This window comes from Oncorhynchus mykiss, chromosome 12 (genome assembly GCF_013265735.2).
Source record: "Oncorhynchus mykiss isolate Arlee chromosome 12, USDA_OmykA_1.1, whole genome shotgun sequence".
Taxonomy (NCBI): domain Eukaryota; kingdom Metazoa; phylum Chordata; class Actinopteri; order Salmoniformes; family Salmonidae; genus Oncorhynchus; species Oncorhynchus mykiss.
Genome location: NC_048576.1, coordinates 36,393,643 through 36,417,967, shown reverse-complemented (window position 1 = coordinate 36,417,967; position 24,325 = coordinate 36,393,643). Strand labels below are relative to the sequence as shown.

Genomic DNA, 24,325 nt, shown 5'->3' with positions numbered 1-24,325 from the left:
TATGGACTGCAGGCGTCCTGGAGTGGCTTCAGGAAAAGAATCATGTCAATGCCATGAGAATGCCCCGCTGTCCTAACGTCTGTGAGACCCACGTCACACGCTGCAGCATTCACACACAGCGAGCAGGCAGAATGGCTGGTCCAGGTGGGAGGCCCTGCTGCTCCCTCCTTATTAGAAAAGCTGGCTTGTCAACATGCCGTCCAGGGAAAGGTCACAGGGCTGACTGTGTGTGTATAAACTGGAGCCTACAGTACACACTGAGGCAGGAGGGTTGAGGCCCTTTGTCTTTAGTGGTAGAGGAAGGCAGAGGAAGGGAATGGGGAGGGAGGGTTTTAGTGTAGTGATATATAGCTTAGCTAGCATACATGGACTCAGGGCAGCAATGAGGAACTTGTTAACGTCTGTCCCGCAGACAAAGAACATAAGGAGAGAAAATTAAGTCAGTTCCTCATCTTCGTTTCAACTAAGTGCCAGTTAAAAAGCTAGGGGTTAACTTGTTGCCCTATGGTAATGGTGTGCACCTTCAAAAAAAATCAACAGAACCCAGATTCAAAACAAGGCTTTGCACAGCTGACCATTATCCTGCTTTAACTTTCACCAGTGCAAATAAAGGACACCAACTATGCAAACATCCTCGCCCAATCTGACATTGGTCAAGGGTAGCCACAGTATGACAACAAACAAACTGACATGCAGAATATGCCTTCTGCCTATGATGTAAAGTTTCCCATCTTGGTTGGATGGGGAAACCAACTCTATAAGGGGCACGAGGAGGAACTGGATGCCATGCAAAGTAACATTTGCTATTCAAATAGTAGTTGGCAGAGAAAATATTGACACTGTGTGGCTAACAATGTTTTATCACAATGGGAAGTGGACAGGATGCAAATAACACGCTGAGTACATTGTTTATGCCTGGCAAATAGATGTACAAGAATGACAAATGACAGTGTACAGTATATTATCACTAACCCAGTATTGTTTGATGGAGATATACTCACTGGTGTTGAAAGAATGAGATCCGACCTATTCACATCCTGCATTAGTGCAAATGCAAAGACAAAATGGAAAATGGAACACACAGCCATGCAATCTCCATTGTCAAACATTGGCAGTAGAATGGCCTTACTGAAGAGCTCAGTGACGTTCAACGTGGTACTGTCATAGTCTGCAACCTTTCCAACAAGTCAGTCAAATTTCTACCCTGGTCAACTGTAAATGCTGTTATTGTGAGGTGGAAACATCTAGGAGCAACAACAGCTCATCCACGAAGTGGTAGGCCACACAAGCTCACAGAATGGGACTGCCGAATACTGAAGCACGTAGTGTGTAAAAAAATAATTTCTCCTCAGTCCCAACACTCAATACCAGGTTCCAAAATGCCTCTGGAAGCAATGTCAGCACAAGAACTGTTCGTCAGGAGCTTCATGAAATGGGTTTGGTGTAAAGTTGTGGTGTAAAGCTTGCCGCCATTGGACTCTGCAGCAGTGGAAATATGTTCTCTGGAGTGATGAATCACACTTCACCATCTGGCAGTCTGACGGTGGGTTTGGCGAATGCCAGGAGAACGCTACCTGCCCAATGTTTAGTGCCAACTGTAAAGTTTGGTGCAGGAGAAATAATGGTCTGGGGAAGTTTTTCATGGTTCGGGCTAGGCCCTTTAGCTCTAGTGAAGGGAAATGTTAACGCTACAGCCTACAATGACATTCTAGACCATTCTGTGCTTCCAACTTTGGAATGCTCTTGCGGCTGAACGAAAGCAAGTCCTCGCAGCAATGTTCCAACATCTAGTGGAAAGCCTTCCCAGAAGAGTGGAGGTTGTTATAGAAGCAAAGGGGGACCAACTCCATATTAATGCCCATGATTTTGGAATGAGATGTTCGACATGCAGGTGTCCACATCCTGCATTAGTGCAAATGCAAAGACAGACAAACAGTATGGAAATAATATTGCAAATCAGAGACTTATTCTTTCACTCTACCGCCCTTTTCCATTTTAAACTGTTGTTTGTGACCGAAAGTATAAAGCTATTATTAACTACTTTATCACTATTTGATAATAATAAGATACTTGCAGTGTTATTACCACCACCATAAACAGCAAGAGTGGAAATAAAGTAGAGGTGCTTGAGTTGATCATACCACTTCACTTGGCTACTGAGTAGGGCTCGGTCTCTCAGATAACTACTTTTATCATTTAGAATTAATTGATTCATCTTTTTACATTCTGCTGCAAAACACACCCTCTTTAGTCCCTGATGGCTGAAATAAGACTTGCAATCTTAAGAGATTTTAAGTAGAACTTAAACTTCTACTTAGTGTTGAGGTGTACTATACCGAACTATAATAACACTACACAGTGGCATTGAATGTAGATTTCAATTGCATACAACCTGACCAGAGAAAGGCGACATGACAACAGAAGTCTGTAATGTCTATGGCTGATTCAATACTTCTCCTCTATCAAACAGAGCCAGCACAGTAGACAGAGCCAGCACAGTGGTTCATTACTGATCCTACCACAGGACAATAACATTTTGAACCCTGTGTTTTGCTATAGACTACCACAGTACAATTGTTTTTTTTGTTTGCCATTATAAAACATTTAACTAATGAAAAACTGATTGATTGATTGGAAATAAAACACATTTACAGATCAGTATGATGTTATTCAATGATGATACTGATGTTCTATCTGGGGAAAATAAAAGTTATTATATTACTTTCTATTCTACTTTATATATCCACTACTGCCAGATCTGCTAGAAAGCTGTGCACGCCATGAGACTGATACAGCCAGAGTGAGGTTCATGAGATTGGGGTCTACCACCCTGTGAACCGAATGATTCTGTAAATAGTTTGAAGGAAAAACATTCCTTAGTTCTAAAACAAGATATTTGTTTATTGTGTTTGCACTAATTGATTTAGTAGGAAAGAGTTACAACAGATACATCAATGTCTTACTTCTGCAGATAATCTGTGATTGGGTGGTAAATTGATATACATTGTTGCAATTTGTGTTTCAGATGGACACATTATACAGTTATTCAAATGTGCATCCTGCCTGTTACAGTTAGATAGTACGCTAGAGTCTATAGTGCTGCTAATTCAGTCGTAATCTTTGTTGTCGTTTCACAAATTGACAATGTTGACACCCTTGTCAACACCACTACAATATTCTTGCAACCATGGAGCGCACTGACATACGCTGTCAATGCCAAAAAGAGGTCCACAAATGCATGCGTACGTACTGGCATGAGTGATGAGTGTTGCTCTTTTTATTCTCATTGAATATGGTATTCTGTTCAACATCCTGTATAAAAAAAATACCGAAGGACGCTGTAGTGTACAAAGCGGAATAAGGGGAATCAAACGTCTCGCGCAGTCAGATTGACACTCGCATCTTTTCTGTAGCCTACCACTGTCCAAGGTTAAACTCGGATAAATATTGTGTGACGAAGGCCACAGCGAGCATATGGGATGTTAATATTTATCTTAACGCTTCAGAGGATTTGCAAATAATAAAGAGGGGCAGCAATCATCCAGCGCCTATCTCTATGGCCTGGACTTCCTGGGGGAATCCCCGGATTCAGAGTTGGTTCTGGCGGTGCAGAGAGAGGAGCTGTCAAGCTTGTCAAGCTTAGTCCCTGCCCTTCGACGTCTCTTACCTTCTCTTGCTTTCAACAGGACTGTGTTGGCCACGATATTCTCGAGCTCCATGTTTTCCTGGGTTGCAGGCACCGCAGACCCAACCTTGTCACTGGGTTGGCAGTGAAGTATGTCCTCCCCCACCCCCCAAGGCGGAATATTTTAACCCTGAATGACTCTCCGCTCCGTCGTTCTCTCCCCGTAGTACCGCCACCCCCGAAGCGTCAAACTGCGTCGATTCCAACTGGGACTATTTTGTGTTTACCACTGGACCCCGCCCACACGTGAACTATTGGTGTATTCTGACAGTGGAAGTAGTTGTGTTTTTTTCATTGGACTCTAGTGACATAACCACGCCCATTTAATACCAAACTTGGATAAAATCTTCATATTCATATTCAGTTATTCAACGCATGACGTAAGAAGCGCAAAACAATGCTGCATTCATAACCAAGTGAACGGTGGTATTTACCACATATGACTGGGAACCATACACATGAACGCCCCTCCAAATCGTAAATACAAGTGGGAAACTCCACAATCATTCCTGAGCTTCGACTTCTCCCACATCCTGACCTCTGACGTCACCTACTAAGGAAATGACCAAGATTACACACTTGTCAGCAGTTAAATGTAACACAAAACATTATTTATGAAAAGCAATATAATAAGTTATTTTTTTAATTCATTTTTTTTGTGTGTACTTTTTCCCCAATTTCGTGATATCCAATTGGTAGTTACAGTCTTGTCCCATTGCTGCAACTCCCATACTGACTCGGTAGAGGTGAAGGTCGAGAGCCATGCGTCCTCCGAAACACGACCCCACCAATCCGCACTGCTTCTTGACACACTGCTCGCTTGACCCAGAAGCCACCCGCACCAATGTGTCGGAGGAAACACTGGTGACCGTGTCCGCGTGCATGTGCCCGGCCAGCCACAAGTAGTCTCTAGAGCGCGATGGGACAAAGACAGCCAGCCGGACAAACCCTCCTCTAACCCGGACAACGCTGGGCCAATTGTACACCGCCTCATGGGTCTCCTGTCACGGCCGGCTGTGACCCAGGTCTGTAGTAATGCCTCTAGCACTGCCGATGCAGTGCCTTAGACCACTGCGCCACTTGGGAGGCACATACCATTTTTTACACTACAATCTGTTTAAAAGCATGATAACTGTACTTTTAGTTTAGGGTTGATGCAGCTTGTTGGCCAGTCAGCGTTTCGAGTTCAAATCACTGGAATAAATCCAATCGGTATTTACGACTTCACAACTGGTAATTACCACTTCCCCACTTGGTTATGAATGCAGCATAGTCTCAAATGAAGGCCAACTAGTAACAAAATGTTGCCATTCACATTTTAGGGGAGGCAATATAACACTTTTTACCTGATGACCATTCAGTTGAATGCAATGTCTGACTAAAGAAAATGAGCATGAAGAATGGATTCTACAGTAAACGGAAATTTTGCTTGGTTACAGGGACATCTAGAGGCATGGCATTGCATTAACAAGAATCCCCCTGTCCCATCTGCTCCTGCTACACCCCCTAGTGGACATCCGAAGTCTCATTGACCTGCAGCCATTCCCCCAGTTCTCTCCCTCTTCTTCGCTCTCTATGTGTGCGATTGTGTGGTTGGAGACAGGTGTGCTGGAGTCAAAGCAGTTCCCCACCACCTGCAGCCCGTTCCATAATCAAGACCTCTATAAATACTCAGTCCTGCCACTGCCACTTCCACTCTGCCAGATCGTAATCGCCGTTCAGTCAGTCATGCTTCTAGCAATTTGTTGTTATTTAATATCCTGCTGTGCCTATTTCCTTGCGTGACACTGTTTCTCCTCTCGCTGCTGTTTTGCCACTCTGGTTCCTGTCTCCTGCTACACATCTCACTACCCTGTTCTGGACTCACCACACCACCACTCCCTTGGATTCCCCTCCGGACCTGTTTACCCTGTCCCAACCCAGCTCACTCCAACCTCAGCCTCCACATCTGGTTTCCTACAACTCATCCAAGCCTCCCTGGATCTGCACTTCAGTTCTCCATGTGTTACAATAAATATATTGGTTCATTCATCCCTGTTTCCTGGTCTGAGTCTGCTCTTGGGTTCCCCTGTGCTGCGCCGCTTAACACCTCCTTGACCATTGTGTGTCTCTTTTTTTTGTCATGCACGGAGTCTGGCGAGAGAGACTATTTGTCTCTCTGAGATTAAAATATGGTTACCAACATTTTTTTTAAACTAACACATTTATAGATAATGTAATAGCATAAACTATGTATAGACGTGTAATAGCATTGGGTCTTGTTTCTCATATTGGCTCTCGGGTTGGTATGCTTTATAAAACTAGATATCGTAGTCTATGCTGAAAAAAAGTGTGAATGGATAGAAAGAAAAAAGGAATTGAAAGAAATGTTCTTTCACGTCCTAGGAAAAGCTCTCTTTTGGTAACCTAGTTGTTACAGTCTCAGTGAGTGTGGGTTGTTATGATGGACATAAGAGATCTCCTCTGAGAGTAGCAGAATCCTCCATTAAGATGAAGGAAATGGAAACAGTCATATACCAAAGTCCATTTGGAGAGTATGAAATCGAATCAACGCTCCTGAGAACACACTAATCCAACGGTTCAAAAAAGTGAGATCTCTCCTTCTCAGTAAAATATGTGTTCCCTTACACCCCTGAATGAGGTTTGATGCTGGCAGCCTGGTTACCATGGTCCCCAGAAGACAAGGAATAAAAAATAATGATACCACTACAAGCCTCATTTTATTTTTGTCCTCAGAATGAGATGTAGAAATCCTCTTGGATGTTCATATCTTTGAGGCTATTGTCATCTGGAATAGATTTTGCACAGAGGTGGCGAACTCTCTCTCTCCTCTTCCTCTTCCTCTTTCTCCAATGCTTGTGTACATCCTTTCTAATTTGTTAAGAAATATATTCTGAAAATAAGAAAGAAAACCAATTTCAACTCAATCGTTGCTAAAAGTCCTTGCCATGTTTGTCATTGTCAATCAATTGAAATGAACCCAGATGGACAAGTATAGCTTTCTGATGTTTGCGCAGTTGGCTAGGTGGTTGGAACCTTTGTGTTGACACTGATGAAGAATGACAACTCTTGGGTTATATTACTTGCAAATGAATATATAATTGTATTCCATAATGAATCCCTAATCATTCATCATAATAATCATCATCACCAGTAGCAGCAAGATAAGCACCACCAGAAGCAGAATAGGTCATTGTCACACCTTCCCTGTTATCAAATTATCGCCCATCATTGAATGGATTTAAATTAGATTTTAATAGTAATATTGTCTTGATACTTTTATTTAATCTGCTACTACTGTAATAATATTTATTTCTTATTTTCTTTACTACAGAAAGGTCAAAGATAAAGGGCCGTTTATTCCACCCACGTGACACCAAACACCAGGCGTCCGAACTCCGAAGAGAGGAGGAGGGATGTAACGGATGTGGGAAATGGAAGATGGCGGAAACTGAGGTTTTGTTTTTATATTTTTATTTTTTTATATTTTTTTTATTAACAACAAATCAATACATAAATCACATGAGGGAACACAAGCATACATAGATTTCAAACAATAGACAATCGAGCTAGGGGGTACAATATCACATTACAATTACACAAGGACCTTAAGGGACATGCATATACTTACAATTCTAACAGCTTTTTTGTTAGTAGAGCATTTAACCGTCTTAAAATACAGTTCAATTTCTTTTTGTAGGGTACGAAAATGTGGTTTTCTGTTTGTAAATTTACATTTGTGTATATGAAATTTGGCCAAAAGAATAATGAAATTAATTACATAAAAATGTTTCCGCTTATTTCTATTGTATGTAAAGAATCCAAACAGTACATCTCTCCACAATAGTGTAAAATCTTCATAAATGTGTTCAATTATAAACCTACTGATGTCTTTCCATAGTTTTCTTACATGCATACAATGCCAAAAAAGATGCAAAACTGTTTCTGGGTGGTCATTACAAAAGGAGCAATTTGAGTTTATGTTTTCCTTAAACTTCTTCATATAGTGGTTGGCAGGATAATATTTATGAATAATTTTAAAGGAAACTTCCTTAATTTTGTTAACAAGTAGGTATGTGTGTTACGGTGCGTGAATGAGGACCCAAAAGCGAATTAATGTAAACAGAGCTTCTTTAATAACCAAACAAAGGTAGGCTCAGATGGACCGGCAGATTCCGACAGGACAGGACAAGGTTGCAGCAAACATGACGATAGTCTGGTTCAGGCATGACTAACACAAACAAGAATCCGACAAAGACAGAAACAAAAACAGAGAGAGATATAGAGGACTAATCAGAGGGAAAAAGGGAACAGGTGGGAAAAGGGGTGACGAGGTAGTTAGGAGGAGACAAGGAACAGCTGGGGGGAAAGAGGGGGAGAAAAGGTAACCTAATAACGACCAGCAGAGGGAGACAGGGTGAAGGGAAAGGACAGAAACAAGACACAACATGACAATACATGACAGTACCCCCCCACTCACCGAGCGCCTCCTGGCGCACTCGAGGAGGAAACCTGGCGGCAACGGAGGAAATCATCGATCAGCGCACGGTCCAGCACGTCCCGAGAGGGAACCCAACTCCTCTCCTCAGGACCGTACCCCTCCCAATCTACTAGGTACTGATGACCACGGCCCCGAGGACGCATGTCCAAAATCCTACGGACCCTGTAGATGGGTGCGCCCTCGACAAGGATGGGGGGGGGGGGGGGGGGAGACGAGCGGGGGCGCGAAGAACGGGCTTGACACAGGAGACATGGAAGACCGGGTGGACGCGACGAAGATATCGCGGAAGAAGAAGTCGCACTGCGACAGGATTAATGATCCGAGAAATACGGAACGGACCAATGAACCGCGGGGTCAACTTGCGAGAAGCGGTCTTAAGGGGAAGGTTCTGAGTGGAGAGCCAAACTCTCTGACCGCGACAATATCTAGGACTCTTAGTTCTACGCTTATTAGCAGCTCTCACAGTCTGCGCCCTATAACGGCAAAGTGCAGACCTGACCCTCTTCCAGGTGCGCTCGCAACGTTGGACAAAAGCCTGAGCGGAGGGGACGCTGGACTCGGCGAACTGAGATGAGAACAGCGGAGGCTGGTACCCGAGGCTACTCTGAAAAGGAGATAGCCCGGTCGCAGACGAAGGAAGCGAGTTGTGGGCGTATTCTGCCCAGGGGAGCTGTTCTGACCAAGACGCAGGGTTGCGAAAAGAAAGACTGCGTAAGATGCGACCAATAGTCTGATTGGCCCGTTCTGCTTGACCGTTAGACTGGGGGTGAAAGCCGGAAGAGAGACTGACGGAAGCCCCAATCAAACGGCAAAACTCCCTCCAAAATTGAGACGTGAATTGCGGACCTCTGTCCGAAACGACGTCTGACGGAAGGCCATGAATTCTGAAAACATTCTCGATGATGATGTGCCGTCTCTTTAGCAGAAGGAAGCTTAGCAAGGGGAATAAAATGAGCCGCCTTAGAGAACCTGTCGACAACCGTAAGAATAACAGTCTTCCCCGCTGACGAAGGCAGTCCGGTGACAAAATCTAAGGCGATGTGAGACCACGGTCGAGAGGGAATGGGAAGCGGCCTGAGACTGCCGGCAGGAGGAGAGTTACCGGACTTAGTCTGCGCGCAGACCGAACAAGCAGCCACGAAGCGACGCGTGTCATGCTCCCGGGTGGGCCACCAAAAACGCTGGCGAATGGAAGCAAGCGTACCCCGAACGCCAGGGTGGCCGGCTAACTTGGCAGAGTGAGCCCACTGAAGAACGGCCAGACGAGTAGGAACGGGAACGAAAAGAAGGTTCCTAGGACAAGCGCGCGGCGACGGAGTTTGAGTGAGTGCTTGCTTTACCTGCCTCTCAATTCCCCAGACAGTCAACCCGACAACACGCCCCTCAGGGAGAATCCCCTCGGGGTCAGTGGAGGCTACTGAAGAACTGAAGAGACGAGATAAAGCATCAGGCTTGGTGTTCTTAGAGCCCGGACGATAAGAAATCACGAACTCGAAACGAGCGAAAAACAGCGCCCAGCGCGCCTGACGCGCATTAAGTCGTTTGGCAGAACGGATGTACTCAAGGTTCCTATGGTCAGTCCAAACGACAAAAGGAACGGTCGCCCCCTCCAACCACTGTCGCCATTCGCCTAGGGCTAAGCGGATGGCGAGCAGTTCGCGGTTTCCTACATCATAGTTACGTTCCGACGGCGACAGGCGATGAGAAAAATACGCGCAAGGGTGGACCTTGTCGTCAGAGAGGGAGCGCTGAGAAAGAATGGCTCCCACGCCCACCTCTGACGCGTCAACCTCGACAACGAACTGTCTAGTGACGTCAGGTGTAACAAGGATAGGTGCGGATGTAAAACTATTCTTGAGGAGATCAAAAGCTCCCTGGGCGGAAACGGACCACTTAAAGCACGTCTTGACAGAAGTAAGGGCTGTGAGAGGAGCTGCCACCTGACCGAAATTACGGATGAAACGACGATAGAAGTTCGCGAAGCCGAGAAAGCGCTGCAGCTCGACGCGTGACTTAGGGACGGGCCAATCAATGACAGCTTGGACCTTAGCGGGATCCATCTTAATGCCTTCAGCGGAAATAACAGAACCGAGAAATGTGACGGAGGAGGCATGAAAAGAGCACTTCTCAGCCTTCACAAAAAGACAATTCTCTAAAAGGCGCTGGAGGACACGTCGAACGTGCTGAACATGAATCTGGAGTGACGGTGAAAAAATCAGGATATCGTCAAGGTAAACGAAAACAAAGATGTTCAGCATGTCTCTCAGGACATCATTGACTAATGCCTGAAAGACAGCTGGAGCGTTAGCGAGGCCGAAAGGAAGAACCCGGTATTCAAAGTGCCCTAACGGAGTGTTAAACGCCGTCTTCCACTCGTCCCCCTCCCTGATGCGCACGAGATGGTAAGCGTTACGAAGGTCCAACTTAGTGAAAAACCTGGCTCCCTGCAGGATCTCGAAGGCTGAAGACATAAGAGGAAGCGGATAACGATTCTTCACTGTTATGTCATTCAGCCCTCGATAATCTATGCAGGGGCGCAGGGACCCGTCCTTCTTCTTAACAAAAAAAAAACCCCGCTCCGGCGGGAGAGGAGGAGGGGACTATGGTACCGGCGTCAAGAGCTACAGACAAATAATCTTCGAGAGCCTTACGTTCGGGAGCCGACAGAGAGTATAGTCTACCCCGGGGGGGAGTGGTTCCCGGAAGGAGATCAATACTACAATCATACGACCGGTGTGGAGGAAGAGAGGTGGCCCTGGACCGACTGAACACCGTGCGCAGATCGTGATATTCCTCCGGCACCCCTGTCAAATCACCAGGCTCCTCCTGTGAAGAAGAGACAGAGGAAACAGGAGGGATAGCAGACATTAAACATTTCACATGACAAGAGACGTTCCAGGAGAGGATAGAATTACTAGACCAATTAATAGAAGGATTATGACAAACTAGCCAGGGATGGCCCAAAACAACAGGTGTAAAAGGTGAACGAAAAATTAAAAAAGAAATGGTTTCGCTATGATTACCAGAAACAGTGAGGGTTAAAGGTAGCGTCTCACGCTGAATCCTGGGGAGAGGACTACCATCCAGGGCGAACAAGGCCGTGGACTCCCTTAACTGTCTGAGAGGAATGTCATGTTCCCGAGCCCAGGTCTCGTCCATAAAACAGCCCTCCGCCCCAGAGTCTATTAAGGCACTGCAGGAAGCTGACGAACCGGTCCAGCGTAGATGGACCGACAAGGTAGTGCAGGATCTTGAAGGAGAGACAGGAGTAGTAGCGCTCACCAGTAGCCCTCCGCTTACTGATGAGCTCTGGCTTTTACTGGACATGAAGTGACAAAATGACCAGCAGAACCGCAATAGAGACAGAGGCGGTTGGTGATTCTCCGTTCCCTCTCCTTAGTCGAGATGCGGATACCTCCCAGCTGCATAGGCTCAGCACCCGAGCCGGCAGAGGAAGATGGTAGTGATGCGGAGAGGGGGACAACGGAGAACGCGAGCTCCTTTCCACGAGCTCGGTGACGAAGATCAACCCGTCGCTCAATGCGAATAGCGAGTTCAATCAAGGAATCCATGCTGGAAGGAACCTCCCGGGAGAGAATCTCATCCTTAACCTCTGCGCGGAGACCCTCCAGAAAACGAGCGAGCAAAGCCGGCTCGTTCCAGCCACTGGAGGCAGCAAGAGTGCGAAACTCAATAGAGTAGTCTGTTATGGATCGATTACCTTGACATAGGGAAGACAGGGCCCTGGAAGCCTCCTCCCCAAAAACAGATCGATCAAAAACCCGTATCATCTCCTCCTTAAAGTCCTGATACTGGTTAGTACACTCAGCCCTTGCCTCCCAGATTGCCGTGCCCCACTCACGAGCCCGTCCAGTAAGGAGAGATATGACGTAGGCGACACGAGCAGTGCTCCTGGAGTAAGTGTTGGGCTGGAGAGAAAACACAATATCACACTGGGTGAGGAACGAGCGGCATTCAGTGGGCTCCCCAGAGTAACACGGCGGGTTATTGATTCTGGGCTCCGGAGATTCGAAAGCCCTGGAAGTGGCCGGTGGATCGAGGCGGAGATGGTGAACCTGTTCTGTGAGGTTGGAGACTTGGGTGGCCAGGGTCTCAACGGCATGTCGAGCAGCAGACAATTCCTGCTCGTGTCTGCCTAGCATCGCTCCCTGGATCTCGACGGCTGAGTGGAGAGGATCCGAAGTCGCTGGGTCCATTCTTGGTCGGATTCTTCTGTTACGGTGCGTGAATGAGGACCCAAAAGCGAATTAATGTAAACAGAGCTTCTTTAATAACCAAACAAAGGTAGGCTCAGATGGACCGGCAGATTCCGACAGGACAGGACAAGGTTGCAGCAAACATGACGATAGTCTGGTTCAGGCATGACTAACACAAACAAGAATCCGACAAAGACAGAAACAAAAACAGAGAGAGATATAGAGGACTAATCAGAGGGAAAAAGGGAACAGGTGGGAAAAGGGGTGACGAGGTAGTTAGGAGGAGACAAGGAACAGCTGGGGGGAAAGAGGGGGAGAAAAGGTAACCTAATAACGACCAGCAGAGGGAGACAGGGTGAAGGGAAAGGACAGAAACAAGACACAACATGACAATACATGACAATGTGTGTGGCAACATCCAAACTTTTTTCCAACAGATATTATCAATAAATCCATTCCAATAAGGCATGACATAAGGTATAGGTATATATACAACATCCTGCTGAAACAAGGATCGTATCGCTCTGTTGTTGAATGGACCAAAAGAGAAACAAATCTTTCCTACTGATGAGTCAACAGGGTCAATAGAAGGTAAGCTCTGAGGGTCAGGTCTTGACACGTTCCTGAATAACATAGCAACGCCTGAGGGAATGGCATCTAAAACAATTGCAAAATCTTTAGGCGTTACAGGGACCTTGTAAAGTGATAAGAATTCTTTATAACTTAGCATTTACTAGGTGGCTCACCAATAGGATATTATTTCTGAACCAATATTCTAAAAACAGAGAGGTATTTTTATACAATATATCCCGATTATTCCATATATAATATCTGTGTGGAGAAAAATTGTGTTTATAAATTAAGGACCATGACAAGAAAACCTGCCGATGAAAAGCAGAAAGTTTCACTGGAACTTTGTCAATATTATAATTGCAAAACAACATGAAGTTAAGGCCACCAAAAGTAGAGAAGACATGATGAGGAATAAAATTCCAGATAGAAGTGGGTCTCCTTAGGAATTTTTTTATCCAATTGATCTTGAAAGTATTATTTAAAGTAGTAAAGTCCAGAAAATTCAGTCCACCATTCTCATAAGTGTTCATTACAACAGTTTTCCTAAGGTAATGGGTACGGTTTCTCCAAAGAAAGTTGAAAAGCATCTGGTCTATCTCCTTGCTTATTTTACTGTCAAGATATAAAGATAGAGCACCATAGGTTAGTCTAGAGATACCTTCAGCCTTGGTTATTAGGACTCTACCTTTTAAAGATAAGTCCCTCTGTAGCCATTGATTTAGTTTCTTCTGGGTTTTTTTAATAAGAGGGTTCAAATTTAGTAAGCCTCTAGACTTCTGATCCTTTGTAATGGTTATGCCTAAATATGTACGTTCTTATTTTACTGGAATACCATAATATGAAGGTGTCACACAATCTTTGACTGCTATGAGTTCACATGTATTAATGTTAAGATATAGACCAGACGCTTTGGAAAAGGATTGTATCACATTGATCGATATGGGAATTTGGTTAGCGTCTTTCAGAGAAAGTGTAGTAATGTCAGCCAGCTGGCTTATAATAATTTCTTTACCAGCTATGGAAATACCTTGTACAGGACTATTATTTAAAGAATTTGCAAGAAGTTGGGTGATTAATAAAAACAGGTACGGAGAGATAGGACAACCTTGCCTAATTCCTCTCTTTAACTCAAATCTAGGTGAGGTGCCATATTTCAATTTGATAGAGCTGTTACCATTTGCATAGAGAGTCTTAATAGCCTTACAGAAAAAATCCCCAAAGCCAAGTCTCTCAAGGGAGTAGAAGAGAAACTGATGCTCTACTGTGTCAAATGCTTTATAAAAATCTAAAAATAATATGAAGCTATCCTCAGATATTAGGTCTGAGTAGTCAAGTACGTCTAATACTAGTCTGACATTGTTAGAAATATGTATGTTCCTCATGAAGCCAGACTGTGTTTCATCAATGATTGCATCCAGGACTTCTTTAATTATTTTTGCAAGTAGTAAGGCTAATATCTTATAGTCATTATTAAGAAGACAAATTGGACGCCAGTTATCGATGAGCAGCACTTCTTTTTTAGGCTTAGGTATCAGTATTATTAACCCCTGACTCATTGTAGGAGGGAGAACATTGTTTTTAATACTCTCTAAAAAGACTTCAAATAGGAAGGGACTTGTTCAGAAAATAATTAGTAAAATTCTGATGGAATTCCATCAACACCTGGTGATTTATTGTTCTTTAGATGTTTGATAGACTCTATAATCTCTTCAACTTTGATGGGTTCATCACACTGTTTAGATTCTATATCACTGATAGAGTGAACATTATTCAGTGAGTTAAAAAACTTATCTGTGGATTCCTGACAGTACGTTGAGCTATATAATTTTCTGTAAAAATTGCTACAGTATTTAGCGATTAATTTTTGGTCATCTGTAATAACACCATCAATGTTTAACTTATGGATAGTGTTTTCTCAAGTCTAAAGAAATAGGACGAATTCTGTTCTCCCTCCTCAATCGATTTTTTCCTAGATCTAATAAAGGCTCCTTCTGCTTTTAATTTATATATATTATCCAGTTTATTTTGTAACTCAATTAGTTCCATCTTCTCCTCCCCCAAGAGGTCGGCTGGGGACCTCTGAGAAAGGGAAGCAATCTTAATGATCACCTTTTCCTCCTCAGCTCTTCTGGTCTTAGCAAGATTATTACCATATTTTCTAAGGTATTTGACACCTCAAATTTAAAGAGCTCCCAGTTCTTGCAATAAGATTTTTCTTCGCAAGCCCTTTCCCAGAAGTGTGAGAGCAGATCTTTAACCTCAAATTTAACTATATCATTATTTAATAATGAGCTATTTAGCTTCCAGTAGGATGCTCTACCAAGGTTCGTATCAGGGGTAAATATTTTGATATCAATGTAAATAGCCCTATGGTCTGTGAGGGGAGTAGTACAAATATTTGTAGTAACACATTCACCATCAATACATTTGGATATAAGACAACAATCTATTCTGGATTGTCTGGAACCTGTTTTGTTTCTCCACGTGAATGATCTTTCAGACGGAAACCTCTCTCTCCATATCAAACTCTCGTAAGATCAAACTTTTCCATAATAAGTATTAAACCCAAATTCTGATTGGTTGGCCTACCTGGGGGCCATCTATCAGTTGAATTATCTATTGTAATGTTAAAGTCCCCTCCTATCAATAATATCGAATTGGGAAATTTAGATAACCAATGAAGTATATGTTTCTCTATAGATTCAAGCAACTCATCATTCTTATGTTTGGTGTTGTACCTGTAGAAGTTTACAGTAATGAGCGTAATGTCATTGTAACTGATCACAAGACAAATAAAGTGACCAAAGGGGTCACATTCCGAGTGTAGATTATTACCACCAAAGGTATTTTTCATTGTAGTGACACCGGCGGAGCGTTCAGATCCATGGGAGAGCCAAATATCGTTGCCCCACTGTGACCTCCAGAAGTTGGCATCAGCCAAAATTGAGTGAGACTCTTGAAAAAAACAAAAATCTGTTCGAAATTGTTTAGCAAATAAAAATAAGGCCTTGCGCTTCACATTCGGAAACTGAGGTTTTGTTTGAAACTGCTAGTGAGACGAGTGACGCTAATAGTACAGCAAGTGAGAATGAGTGGGTTACAGTGGCGAAGAAAATGGAAAACAAGAATAGTCAAGCTATGTTGGAAAATAGGAACCACTAGAGGGTATTGGATCAACGCTACTTGGGAAATCCGCTTAATAAAATCGGGATTTGTTTTATTTAACTAGGCAAGCCAGTTAGTATTTACAATGACGGCCTACACCGGCCAAACCCGGACAACGATGGGCCAATTGTGCGCCGCCCTATGGGACTCCCAATCACGGTAGGTTGTGATTCAGCCTGGAATCGAACTGGAGTGTCTGTAGTGATGCCTCAAGCACTGGGATGCAGTGCCTAAAACAGCTGCGCCACTCGGGAGCCCGAATGTATTGTAAGAAAGTGTGGAGTCGGTGAGAGTCACAAGAAGTAGTCTTATTTTGATGTTTGTGTCTGCGGAGCAGAATAAACGTGTTTTAAGACACAAAATAATATCCGAGTGGAATGTTTCCTGCATGGATTTTCGTAGCAGGGCGCATATCAACGGTGTTTATGTCTGGGATGGCGCGAGATATAAAGGCAAAAGATGTAACTGAAGACCTCAGTGGAGTGGTTGGTGCACATCTATAGGCCTGTACGGTGGACGGAGAAAATAAGTTCACTTCATTCATGCTACTGGTCTTTGATGAAGTCTCTCCCTTCTCATATAAAGTTAGGATTCATGAGATACGTTGTAAAAGCTTTTGTGCACAAACCCCTTCAGTGTTATAAATGTAACATATTTGGTCATGTGTTAAGTGTGTGCAGAAGTGACGAATATTGTTATGCCAGATGAAGGGAGATGCTGCAACTGTGGAGGTGAACATGCGCCTGAATTATTGGAGTGCTCTGCAACGATAAGGAGTGTCCAACATGTCGCCTATCTGGAGGCGGTGAGAAAATTGGAAGGAACAAGGACGAATCAATGGTAGTAAAGTTAGAGCCACCACGAGCAGTGAAGGTTACTCATCAACTGAGGGATAGTTAAATGCCACATGCTGAAAAGGTGGACTTTGTATTTATTGCAATTCTCAAACTGTACAGCACAAGCGGAGAAGAAGTCTAACAAAATCGGAATCTTTGTGAATGCTGATGTTTTTTGGGGTCTAAGTCATTTCACAGCCGAGGCTGTGCAAGAAATCCTGTCTGCGAATGAAGCCCCATCACAGGCCCCTGAGGCTGTGTGAGGATGTATTTTGGAGTGAACTGTGATTTAAGAACTATGATGTTATTTTATTTAGTAAACCTTTTTTGCAGGTCGTTTTCCCCCTTTCACGGAAAGTGTTTATTTTTATTTTTTTATTATTCAATACCCCGTCCAGCTGGTGGCGGTAACGCACCATTAACATTGTATGTCAACCGCCGCTAAACCCCATCGAAGAAGAATTAGAACACATGCGTCCACACTTGCTTCCTGCTCAGTTCCACGCGTTGTTCAGAATCAAAAGGTAGCTCGTTTTAAAGCAAAGTAACAATGCCTAAAGCCAAAAAGAAAAGGAAAGGAAACACGTTTGACTACAGTAAAGACAGAAAGAAACTTAAAAAGCAGTTTAAGAAAAGGGAAGCCCCGAGAATAGAGTGGTAAGTCGAATATTGTTGATGAAAAACAAACTATGCTAGCAATGCATCCTGTGCGGTTGTTTCTATTAACGTTACCTAGCTAGGTTTGCTAGCAATCAATGCAAACTATATAGATAGGTAACTACTAGCTAGCGAATCGTTATAACTTGAATTATTGTATGTAGTCTATTTTCTTGTTTTGTGGCAGTTTGCTAGTCCTGCAGTGGTTTAGCTGATTAAACAAACTCCACGATTTACAATGGAGTTGAGCGGCGACTATTGTCGGCGGACAGGACCTCGAAGTCACGTAAAATTACGTTATCAAAAACGATTGATTTAAACACCCGCAATTATACGTTTTTGATCATGTCATTTTATGTGAATTCGGAACTCATGAGTGGGCTCCCGAGTAGCGCAGCGGGCTAAGGCACTGCATCTCAGTGCAACAGTCCCTGGTTCGAATCCAGGGTGAATCACATCCGGCCGTGATTGGAAGGCCCATATGGCGGCGCACAATTTATCCATCGTCGTTCGGGGTTGGCCGTGGTAGGCCGTCTTTGTAAATAATAATTTGTTTTTTATTAACTATTAACTAACTACCTACTTGAATATCAACATTCCCTCCACATTAGTCTCCATCATAAATCGTTGAGTTTAGTCTGCTAGATGTGTACATGCAGTGGAAAGCATAGCCATATCACATTGGGACTATGTGATAAGTGTTCCATGAAATAGTCATAGGGGAATTTTGTTTAATGGTAGCACAAAGGTTGGCAGATGGCGATCTGGTATTGATGGTTTCATCTTACTGACCAAATGCATTGTATGCAGCCAGGAATATTTTGTTACTTCTACCAGATGGGTGCAGTGAAATGTGGTGTTCTACAGGGTCAACCACAGTAGTACAGCGCCCCTGGAGCAAATTGGGGTTAAGTGCCTAACTCAAGGGCACATCGACAGATTTTTCACCTTGTCGGCTCGGGTATTTGAACCAGCGACCTTTGGGTTACTGGTGGCTAGGCTACCTGCAGCCAATACTCTTGTGTCTCTGTGTAACGGTTCGTACCCAAAACATTCTCCGTTCAGGCTGCAACGGCATTGATTTCCTCAATGAGATTTAATGGCTAGAAGGCAGAAAAAAACAGGGGAAATATGAGTAATTTCTTCATGCCAAGAATGTGCAAAGCTGTTAAAGGCAAAGGGTGGCTACTCTCCAGACATACAATACTTCACCCACTTATCAGATTCATATGGGTAGATGGCTATAGTTGTGTAACAAATTAATGTTCATTCCAAGTCCTCAGATCCGAAATGCCTGGAGTGACAAAAAGTCTGTGGCAAGAAACTTGCGAGACATGGGTCTGGCATTTGACCCAAACCGCGCCCTCCCAATTAAGACACCAGCTGTGAGTATATCCTGTCCATCGTGGTGATATGCTATACTTTCAATAATTAGTGAATTTGAGTCACTTATAATTGATATGTCTGCAGATTGCTGCTGTGGGGAGAACTGAAGATGCTACCGCTCCCAAACTTGTAAGGAAGCCATATGTACTCAATGGTAAGGCACCAATCATATTTTCTTGTTTGACATCATGTTTGTGTTCTTCACCCAGCAGGATGTTAATATGCCATTTAGCAGACACTCATATCCAAGGCGACTAAGTCATGCGTGCATACATAATGCATATGGGTGGTCCTGCCCACTATCCTGGTGTTGCAAGCGCCATGCATGCTCTACCAACTGAGCTACAGAGGACCATTACACCTACTGTATACACATTCCCTTTGACAGTAATATGACTAGTCATATAATGCTTCACCTATTACATTTGATCAGAAGATCTGTTCATGTGAACTCATGTATGTCTTCTTGTTTTCAACAGAGCTGGTGGCTGAGGCCAGTCTCCCAGAGAAAGACACAAAGACCTTATCCACAGACTTGATCGAGTATGTGCAGTACATGGTCAGGGAACACAGCGAGAACTACAAGGTAAGAACAGCCGATGAGGAGTTTCACTTTACCTGACAACTCTTTACAGTAGTACAGTAGTACTATTCTTGTAGTTGCAGTATATTGCCTTTTGGGTCATAGCAATAATTACTGTATGTTCTTTTGGGCATTGTGAGACAAGATTTTTCTCTTTCTGTAGGCTATGGCCAGAGATGAGAAGAACTATTACCAGGACACTCCCTCGCAGATCAGGAGGAAAGTGGACCAGTATAAACGTTGCCATCCAGAGGAATACACCACCTTCATGGAGTCTCTCAAAGGTGGGAAAGCAGTTTCCACATAACTGGCTGTCTGTGGTGGGAAAAGACGTTCAATGTGAAGGGGGGAAGAAACCATTCCTCTTCAGCAAGTATTGTGACTGTGGTAAAGATGAACAGGAGATGGGGGTCAAAGTGCACCCAGAAACACAAGCTTTCTTAATTTAGAATAGACGGTGAGTTGGGATTTTAAAGAACTGTAAACATTTGAGAAAAAGACAAGACAAGATTTAACATGCATAAAATACTCTTTTTTTTCTCCTTCATACTTATAGTATGTTTCCCCAAAATACAGTTACACAAATGATATACAGTAAGAACATTTAAGTCTGCTTTTGTAATGATGTCAACATATGTTTGTAAGTTTCATTAATGCATTTCCTCTTTGGATTTTTTTTTGGGAAGATGTATAAGCATAGTCATTTGTCAAGCTTGTACAAAAGGTTGTAACAATGTCACTGTAAAAAATAAAAGTCAGAAACCTTACAGCAGCATATAAAAGTATTACAACTCAACACAATAAAATAAAGAAATATGAAGAACATGCTCTAGGGCGGCTATTCCCAAACTGGGGTACGCCTAATGCCGTTGAGGGTACGCAAAATAAAAATGTGATTGACATTTTCAAAAAGTCCATTTAGATTTTCCAACGGGGCTATACATTTGGGTGATATTTTTTTCTCGCCTGAGTAGCCTCGTTTCACTGCCAAAAATAAAATCAAATGATGTACTGTTCAGCGGAATAACCACACAATGTCAAATACGGGTAGCATAGTCAAATAATTAACATCAATCACATTAACCGTTGCTCTCACAGGAATTCTACTAATGGTCCGTATGTAGTCAAACGTAGCTGCAGCTCATTCCGTTTGCTCGAAAATAGACATACCAGCTCTACATGGCAGGAGATGTTTTGAAACAATTACTGCTTCGCATACAAGCCAGTGAATTATATGTGTTACAGCTGGATGAGTCAACAGGTGTGGTGGGCCTGGCACAGCTCCTGGTATATGTCCGTTACGTTTATGGGGGGCCAATTAAGGAAGACATCCTCTTCTGCAAACCAGGACGACATGAGAGGATAATTTTAAAAGTCCTGGACCGCTTTGTGACATCAAATGGACTGGTCAAGATGTGTTTATCTGTACTGATGGCACAAAAGCCATGACAGGGAGACATAGTGGAGGGGTAACGCGCGTGCAAGCAGTTCCTCCTGACACCACTTGGGTACACTGTGGCATCCATCAAGAGGCTCTTGCTGCAAAGGAAATGCCTGACAGCTTGAAAGACATTTTGGACACTACAGTAAAAATGATTAACTTTGTTAAAGCAAGGCCCCTGGACGCTCGTATTTTCTGCATTATGCAATGATATGGGTCTCGACCATTAACGCTTTTACGACCAGGCCCACCACATCTGTTGACTCATCCAGCTGTAACGCATATAATTCACTGTGCTGGTTATCAAGGGGCAAAGTATTAACACGTTTTTAAAAATTGAGAGATGAGCTTAAAGTTGTCTTTACTGACCATTTTCATTTGTCTGACCGCTTGCATGATGACGAGTTTCTCACACGACTGGCGTATCTGGCTAAGGTTTTTTTCTCGCTTGAATGATCTGAATCTAGGATTACTGGGACTCTGCAACTATATTCAATGTGCGGGATAAAATTGAGGCTATGATTAAGAAGTTGTAGATTATCTCTCTGCATTAACAAGGGAAACACAGGTCTTTCGATCATTGTTTTATTTTTTGTGTGTGCATGTAACCTGTAACTGCGTTGTGTGTGGTTGATTGAGACTATAGACGTGGACTTTGGAGATCAGGTAGTTTTAATCAAGCAGAACTCACTCTGAGGAAATAAAACATTTGTAGAGCACATATGTTCTGAGAATCGTCGCCTCTTTCTCTCTCAGTGCATCAAAATAATTTTTGAATACAAAAATGTATACACTCTCTCCTTATTATACATAACATATTTTACATAGATAAAACCACATACCTGCATCCAAAAGGAAATAAAACATTTGTAGAGCACATCTGTTCTGAGAATTGTCGCCTCTTTCTACAACAGATGCACAATAGGAGGGACTGGGATCATTCGAGGAGCTAGCCATAGTTCACATACAATAGCCTGCTAATACCTTAGCTAGCTATTAACCACATGTTGAATTCAGAATGTTGATGATCATCCTAAAAAGTACAATTACAAGTGCATCTTAACAATACCATCCACTTATGAGTAACCTCTAAATATACATTATTCATGAACAAAACATTGTGTATGACTTTGTACTTAAAATAATCCAACTTTTCTGAAGACAGAAAAGGCGTGCCTATCTCTCAGTGCATCAAAATGATTTGAGCATGCAGGGCAAAACGTAAGTACACACTCCCCTTCTCCCAGGATGCAGGCATGCATAACAAATCTACACGACATATTAATATATGAACCTGGTGAAATTCACAGTACTTGAACAACTGTTACATTCACCCCTCCTGAATTTCACCAACCTTGTAAAACGACAAAATAACCTACCAAGCTCAGGGCTTAATTCTGAATTCAGCTCAAAGCTACTCATAGGGTTCAGGGCAAGTGAAAGTTGGTCAGGCCTTAAACTGCCCCTAGATGCATAGTGCCTCTTACACTATACCTACATTCTTAGCCTTAAAAAAATAATCCTGTACTAGATCATCTCTGTACTAGATCATCTCTGTACTATGTTAAATTTACACTTTCTGGTGGATTGACTCTATTAGTCTCTTGACTGGTTTACCTACCCTCCCCGCCCTTGGGCGACCTGCCACGTGGCTAGAGGCCATGGTGACTAACAGTGGCTCTGGCCTTAGATCATTGATCAGAGGTGCGTTTGAAGGAATCAGCTCCAGAATCTCAGAGGTGCTTCCCCGGTCATTTTCCTCAAGCAAACAAGGTTCTTCTGGCTCTGAATTTCCATCCAATGTCCAGAGCTCGGAGTAATCGCTTGAATCCTCCGCCAGCCAGGATGCACTTTCCTCCCCAGAGTCCTCCATGTCTTCCCTGTCCAGTCCATCGCCGGAGTGGGTGACCTCTCCTGCATCTACATTGATTGAAGGCCCTGCAGCATCACTGTCATTGAAGTGTACTGAATCATCAATTTCAAATGGCAAGAAATTCACCTGCAGCAGTAGATTCCTGTGAACCACTTTCTGTTGCAGGAATTAAATTCCTCTGTTTTAATACCCAATTAAAATCAAACACTCTGTCAATTCATAAGAATTTGTATGACCCTTATTTGTATAAAATGGACAGAGCCCAGTCTTAAAGTCAACCAGCAGCGTTTATTCATGAGTACTGCCCATTACACATTTTACCACAGGTTATAAACTGAAAATGACGTCATTAGTTTTAGTACTAGCCCGTGTCATCTCCGCTCTAGTACAATGGCTGTATGGTTCTCACGTCTCTCCCTATTAAGATAATATATGACTGAGCCAAGGCCAGCTTGTGTAGATAAGCCTTCTAGCCAGCCTGGCTATAAGTTAATTCATTTCTACCATGGTACAGACAGTCATTGTTCTAATTCTTGATTATATTTACACACATTATATTCAGTACTACTACATAATTAGTCACTATTGATAAAAATTCCCTTAACACTTTCTCTCTGCCGTAACGGTCTTGGATTATGTACGTGTGAGTTTGTGGATTAACTGAAGTCACTGTGAAAATCTCGGGGTTCCACTTGTCAGTCAGCTTGCGGCGACCCCTTTCACTCTTGTTGGAGATGAGGACACAATCCCCTATGGACAAACCGATGCCTTTAACCCGCTTGTCATACTCCCGACCTTGTCGTCTCTGTTGCTTGTCAGTGTGCCTTTGGGCAACACTCATAGCTTCCTTCAGCCCAGTGATCAGAGTCTCGACATACTTGTTGCAATCCACAACACTGGAGTCGTCCAAAACACTGCGCAACATCCCCTGGTAGCCGAGGGACTCTACCAAACATGAGAAAGAATGGAGCATAGCCCATAGTCTTGTGAACAGTGGCATTCTAGGCAAATGTTAATGACTGGATTTGTTCAGGCCAATGTTCTTTGGTTTTCAAGGGCAGACTCCTGAGCATGCTACCTAAAGTCCCGTTGAAGCATTCAGTTTCTCCATTCCCCATTGGGTGATATGCTGTGGTTCTTGACTTTTGGACACCGGAGAGCTTAAGCAGTTCTGCTATTAGCTCACTCTCAAAATTTGCGCCTTGATCATTATGGATCCTTGATGCAAATCCGTAGACACAGAAGACATGATCCCACAGTTTACGAGCTACTTGCTTGGCTGTCTGGTTTCTGCATGGCCATGCATGGGCAAGTTTAGTGAAGTGGTCAGTCACCACCAGAACATCAACTGAGTTCTTACTGTCTTCCGCTGTCCAAAAATCCAAACACACCAACTCCATGGGAGAGC

The 24,325-nt window shown here is 43.3% G+C and overlaps 2 protein-coding genes and 1 long non-coding RNA gene across 3 annotated transcripts in view; 2 read left to right on the top strand and 1 right to left on the bottom strand.

Moving 5' to 3' along the window:
* Positions 1–3,886, bottom strand: part of LOC110537519 (G protein-coupled receptor kinase 6) — a 56,365-nt gene extending 52,479 nt beyond the window's left edge. The window contains exon 1 of the mRNA XM_021623623.2: positions 3,668–3,886. Within this exon, the coding sequence (XP_021479298.2) occupies positions 3,668–3,719 (52 nt within the window). The 5' untranslated portion in view covers positions 3,720–3,886. The remainder of the gene's footprint in view (positions 1–3,667) is intronic.
* Positions 3,887–4,403: 517 nt separating this feature from the next.
* On the top strand, positions 4,404–5,716 carry LOC110539141. The gene is made up of 2 exons (XR_002475871.2): positions 4,404–4,710; positions 5,125–5,716. It is a non-coding gene; the product is annotated as an uncharacterized LOC110539141 (long non-coding RNA).
* Positions 5,717–17,425: 11,709 nt separating this feature from the next.
* LOC110537518 (nucleolar protein 16) lies at positions 17,426–20,370 on the top strand. Its single transcript, XM_021623622.2, has 5 exons — positions 17,426–17,634; positions 18,911–19,019; positions 19,105–19,174; positions 19,500–19,606; positions 19,767–20,370. Exons 1-5 carry the CDS (start codon positions 17,528–17,530, stop codon positions 19,908–19,910), a joined length of 537 nt encoding a protein of 178 aa, XP_021479297.1. The 5' UTR covers positions 17,426–17,527; the 3' UTR covers positions 19,911–20,370.
* The last annotated feature ends 3,955 nt before the right edge of the window (positions 20,371–24,325 follow it).

Bases quoted from the DNA above. Each gene is read 5' to 3' on its own strand.
- LOC110537518 (XM_021623622.2), top strand. From the start codon at position 17,528: ATGCCTAAAGCCAAAAAGAAAAGGAAAGGAAACACGTTTGACTACAGT. The intron at 17,635-18,910 runs GTAAGTCGAATA...GTTCATTCCAAG, and splicing joins GAAGCCCCGAGAATAGAGTG to TCCTCAGATCCGAAATGCCT. The intron at 19,020-19,104 runs GTGAGTATATCC...ATATGTCTGCAG, and splicing joins TCCCAATTAAGACACCAGCT to ATTGCTGCTGTGGGGAGAAC.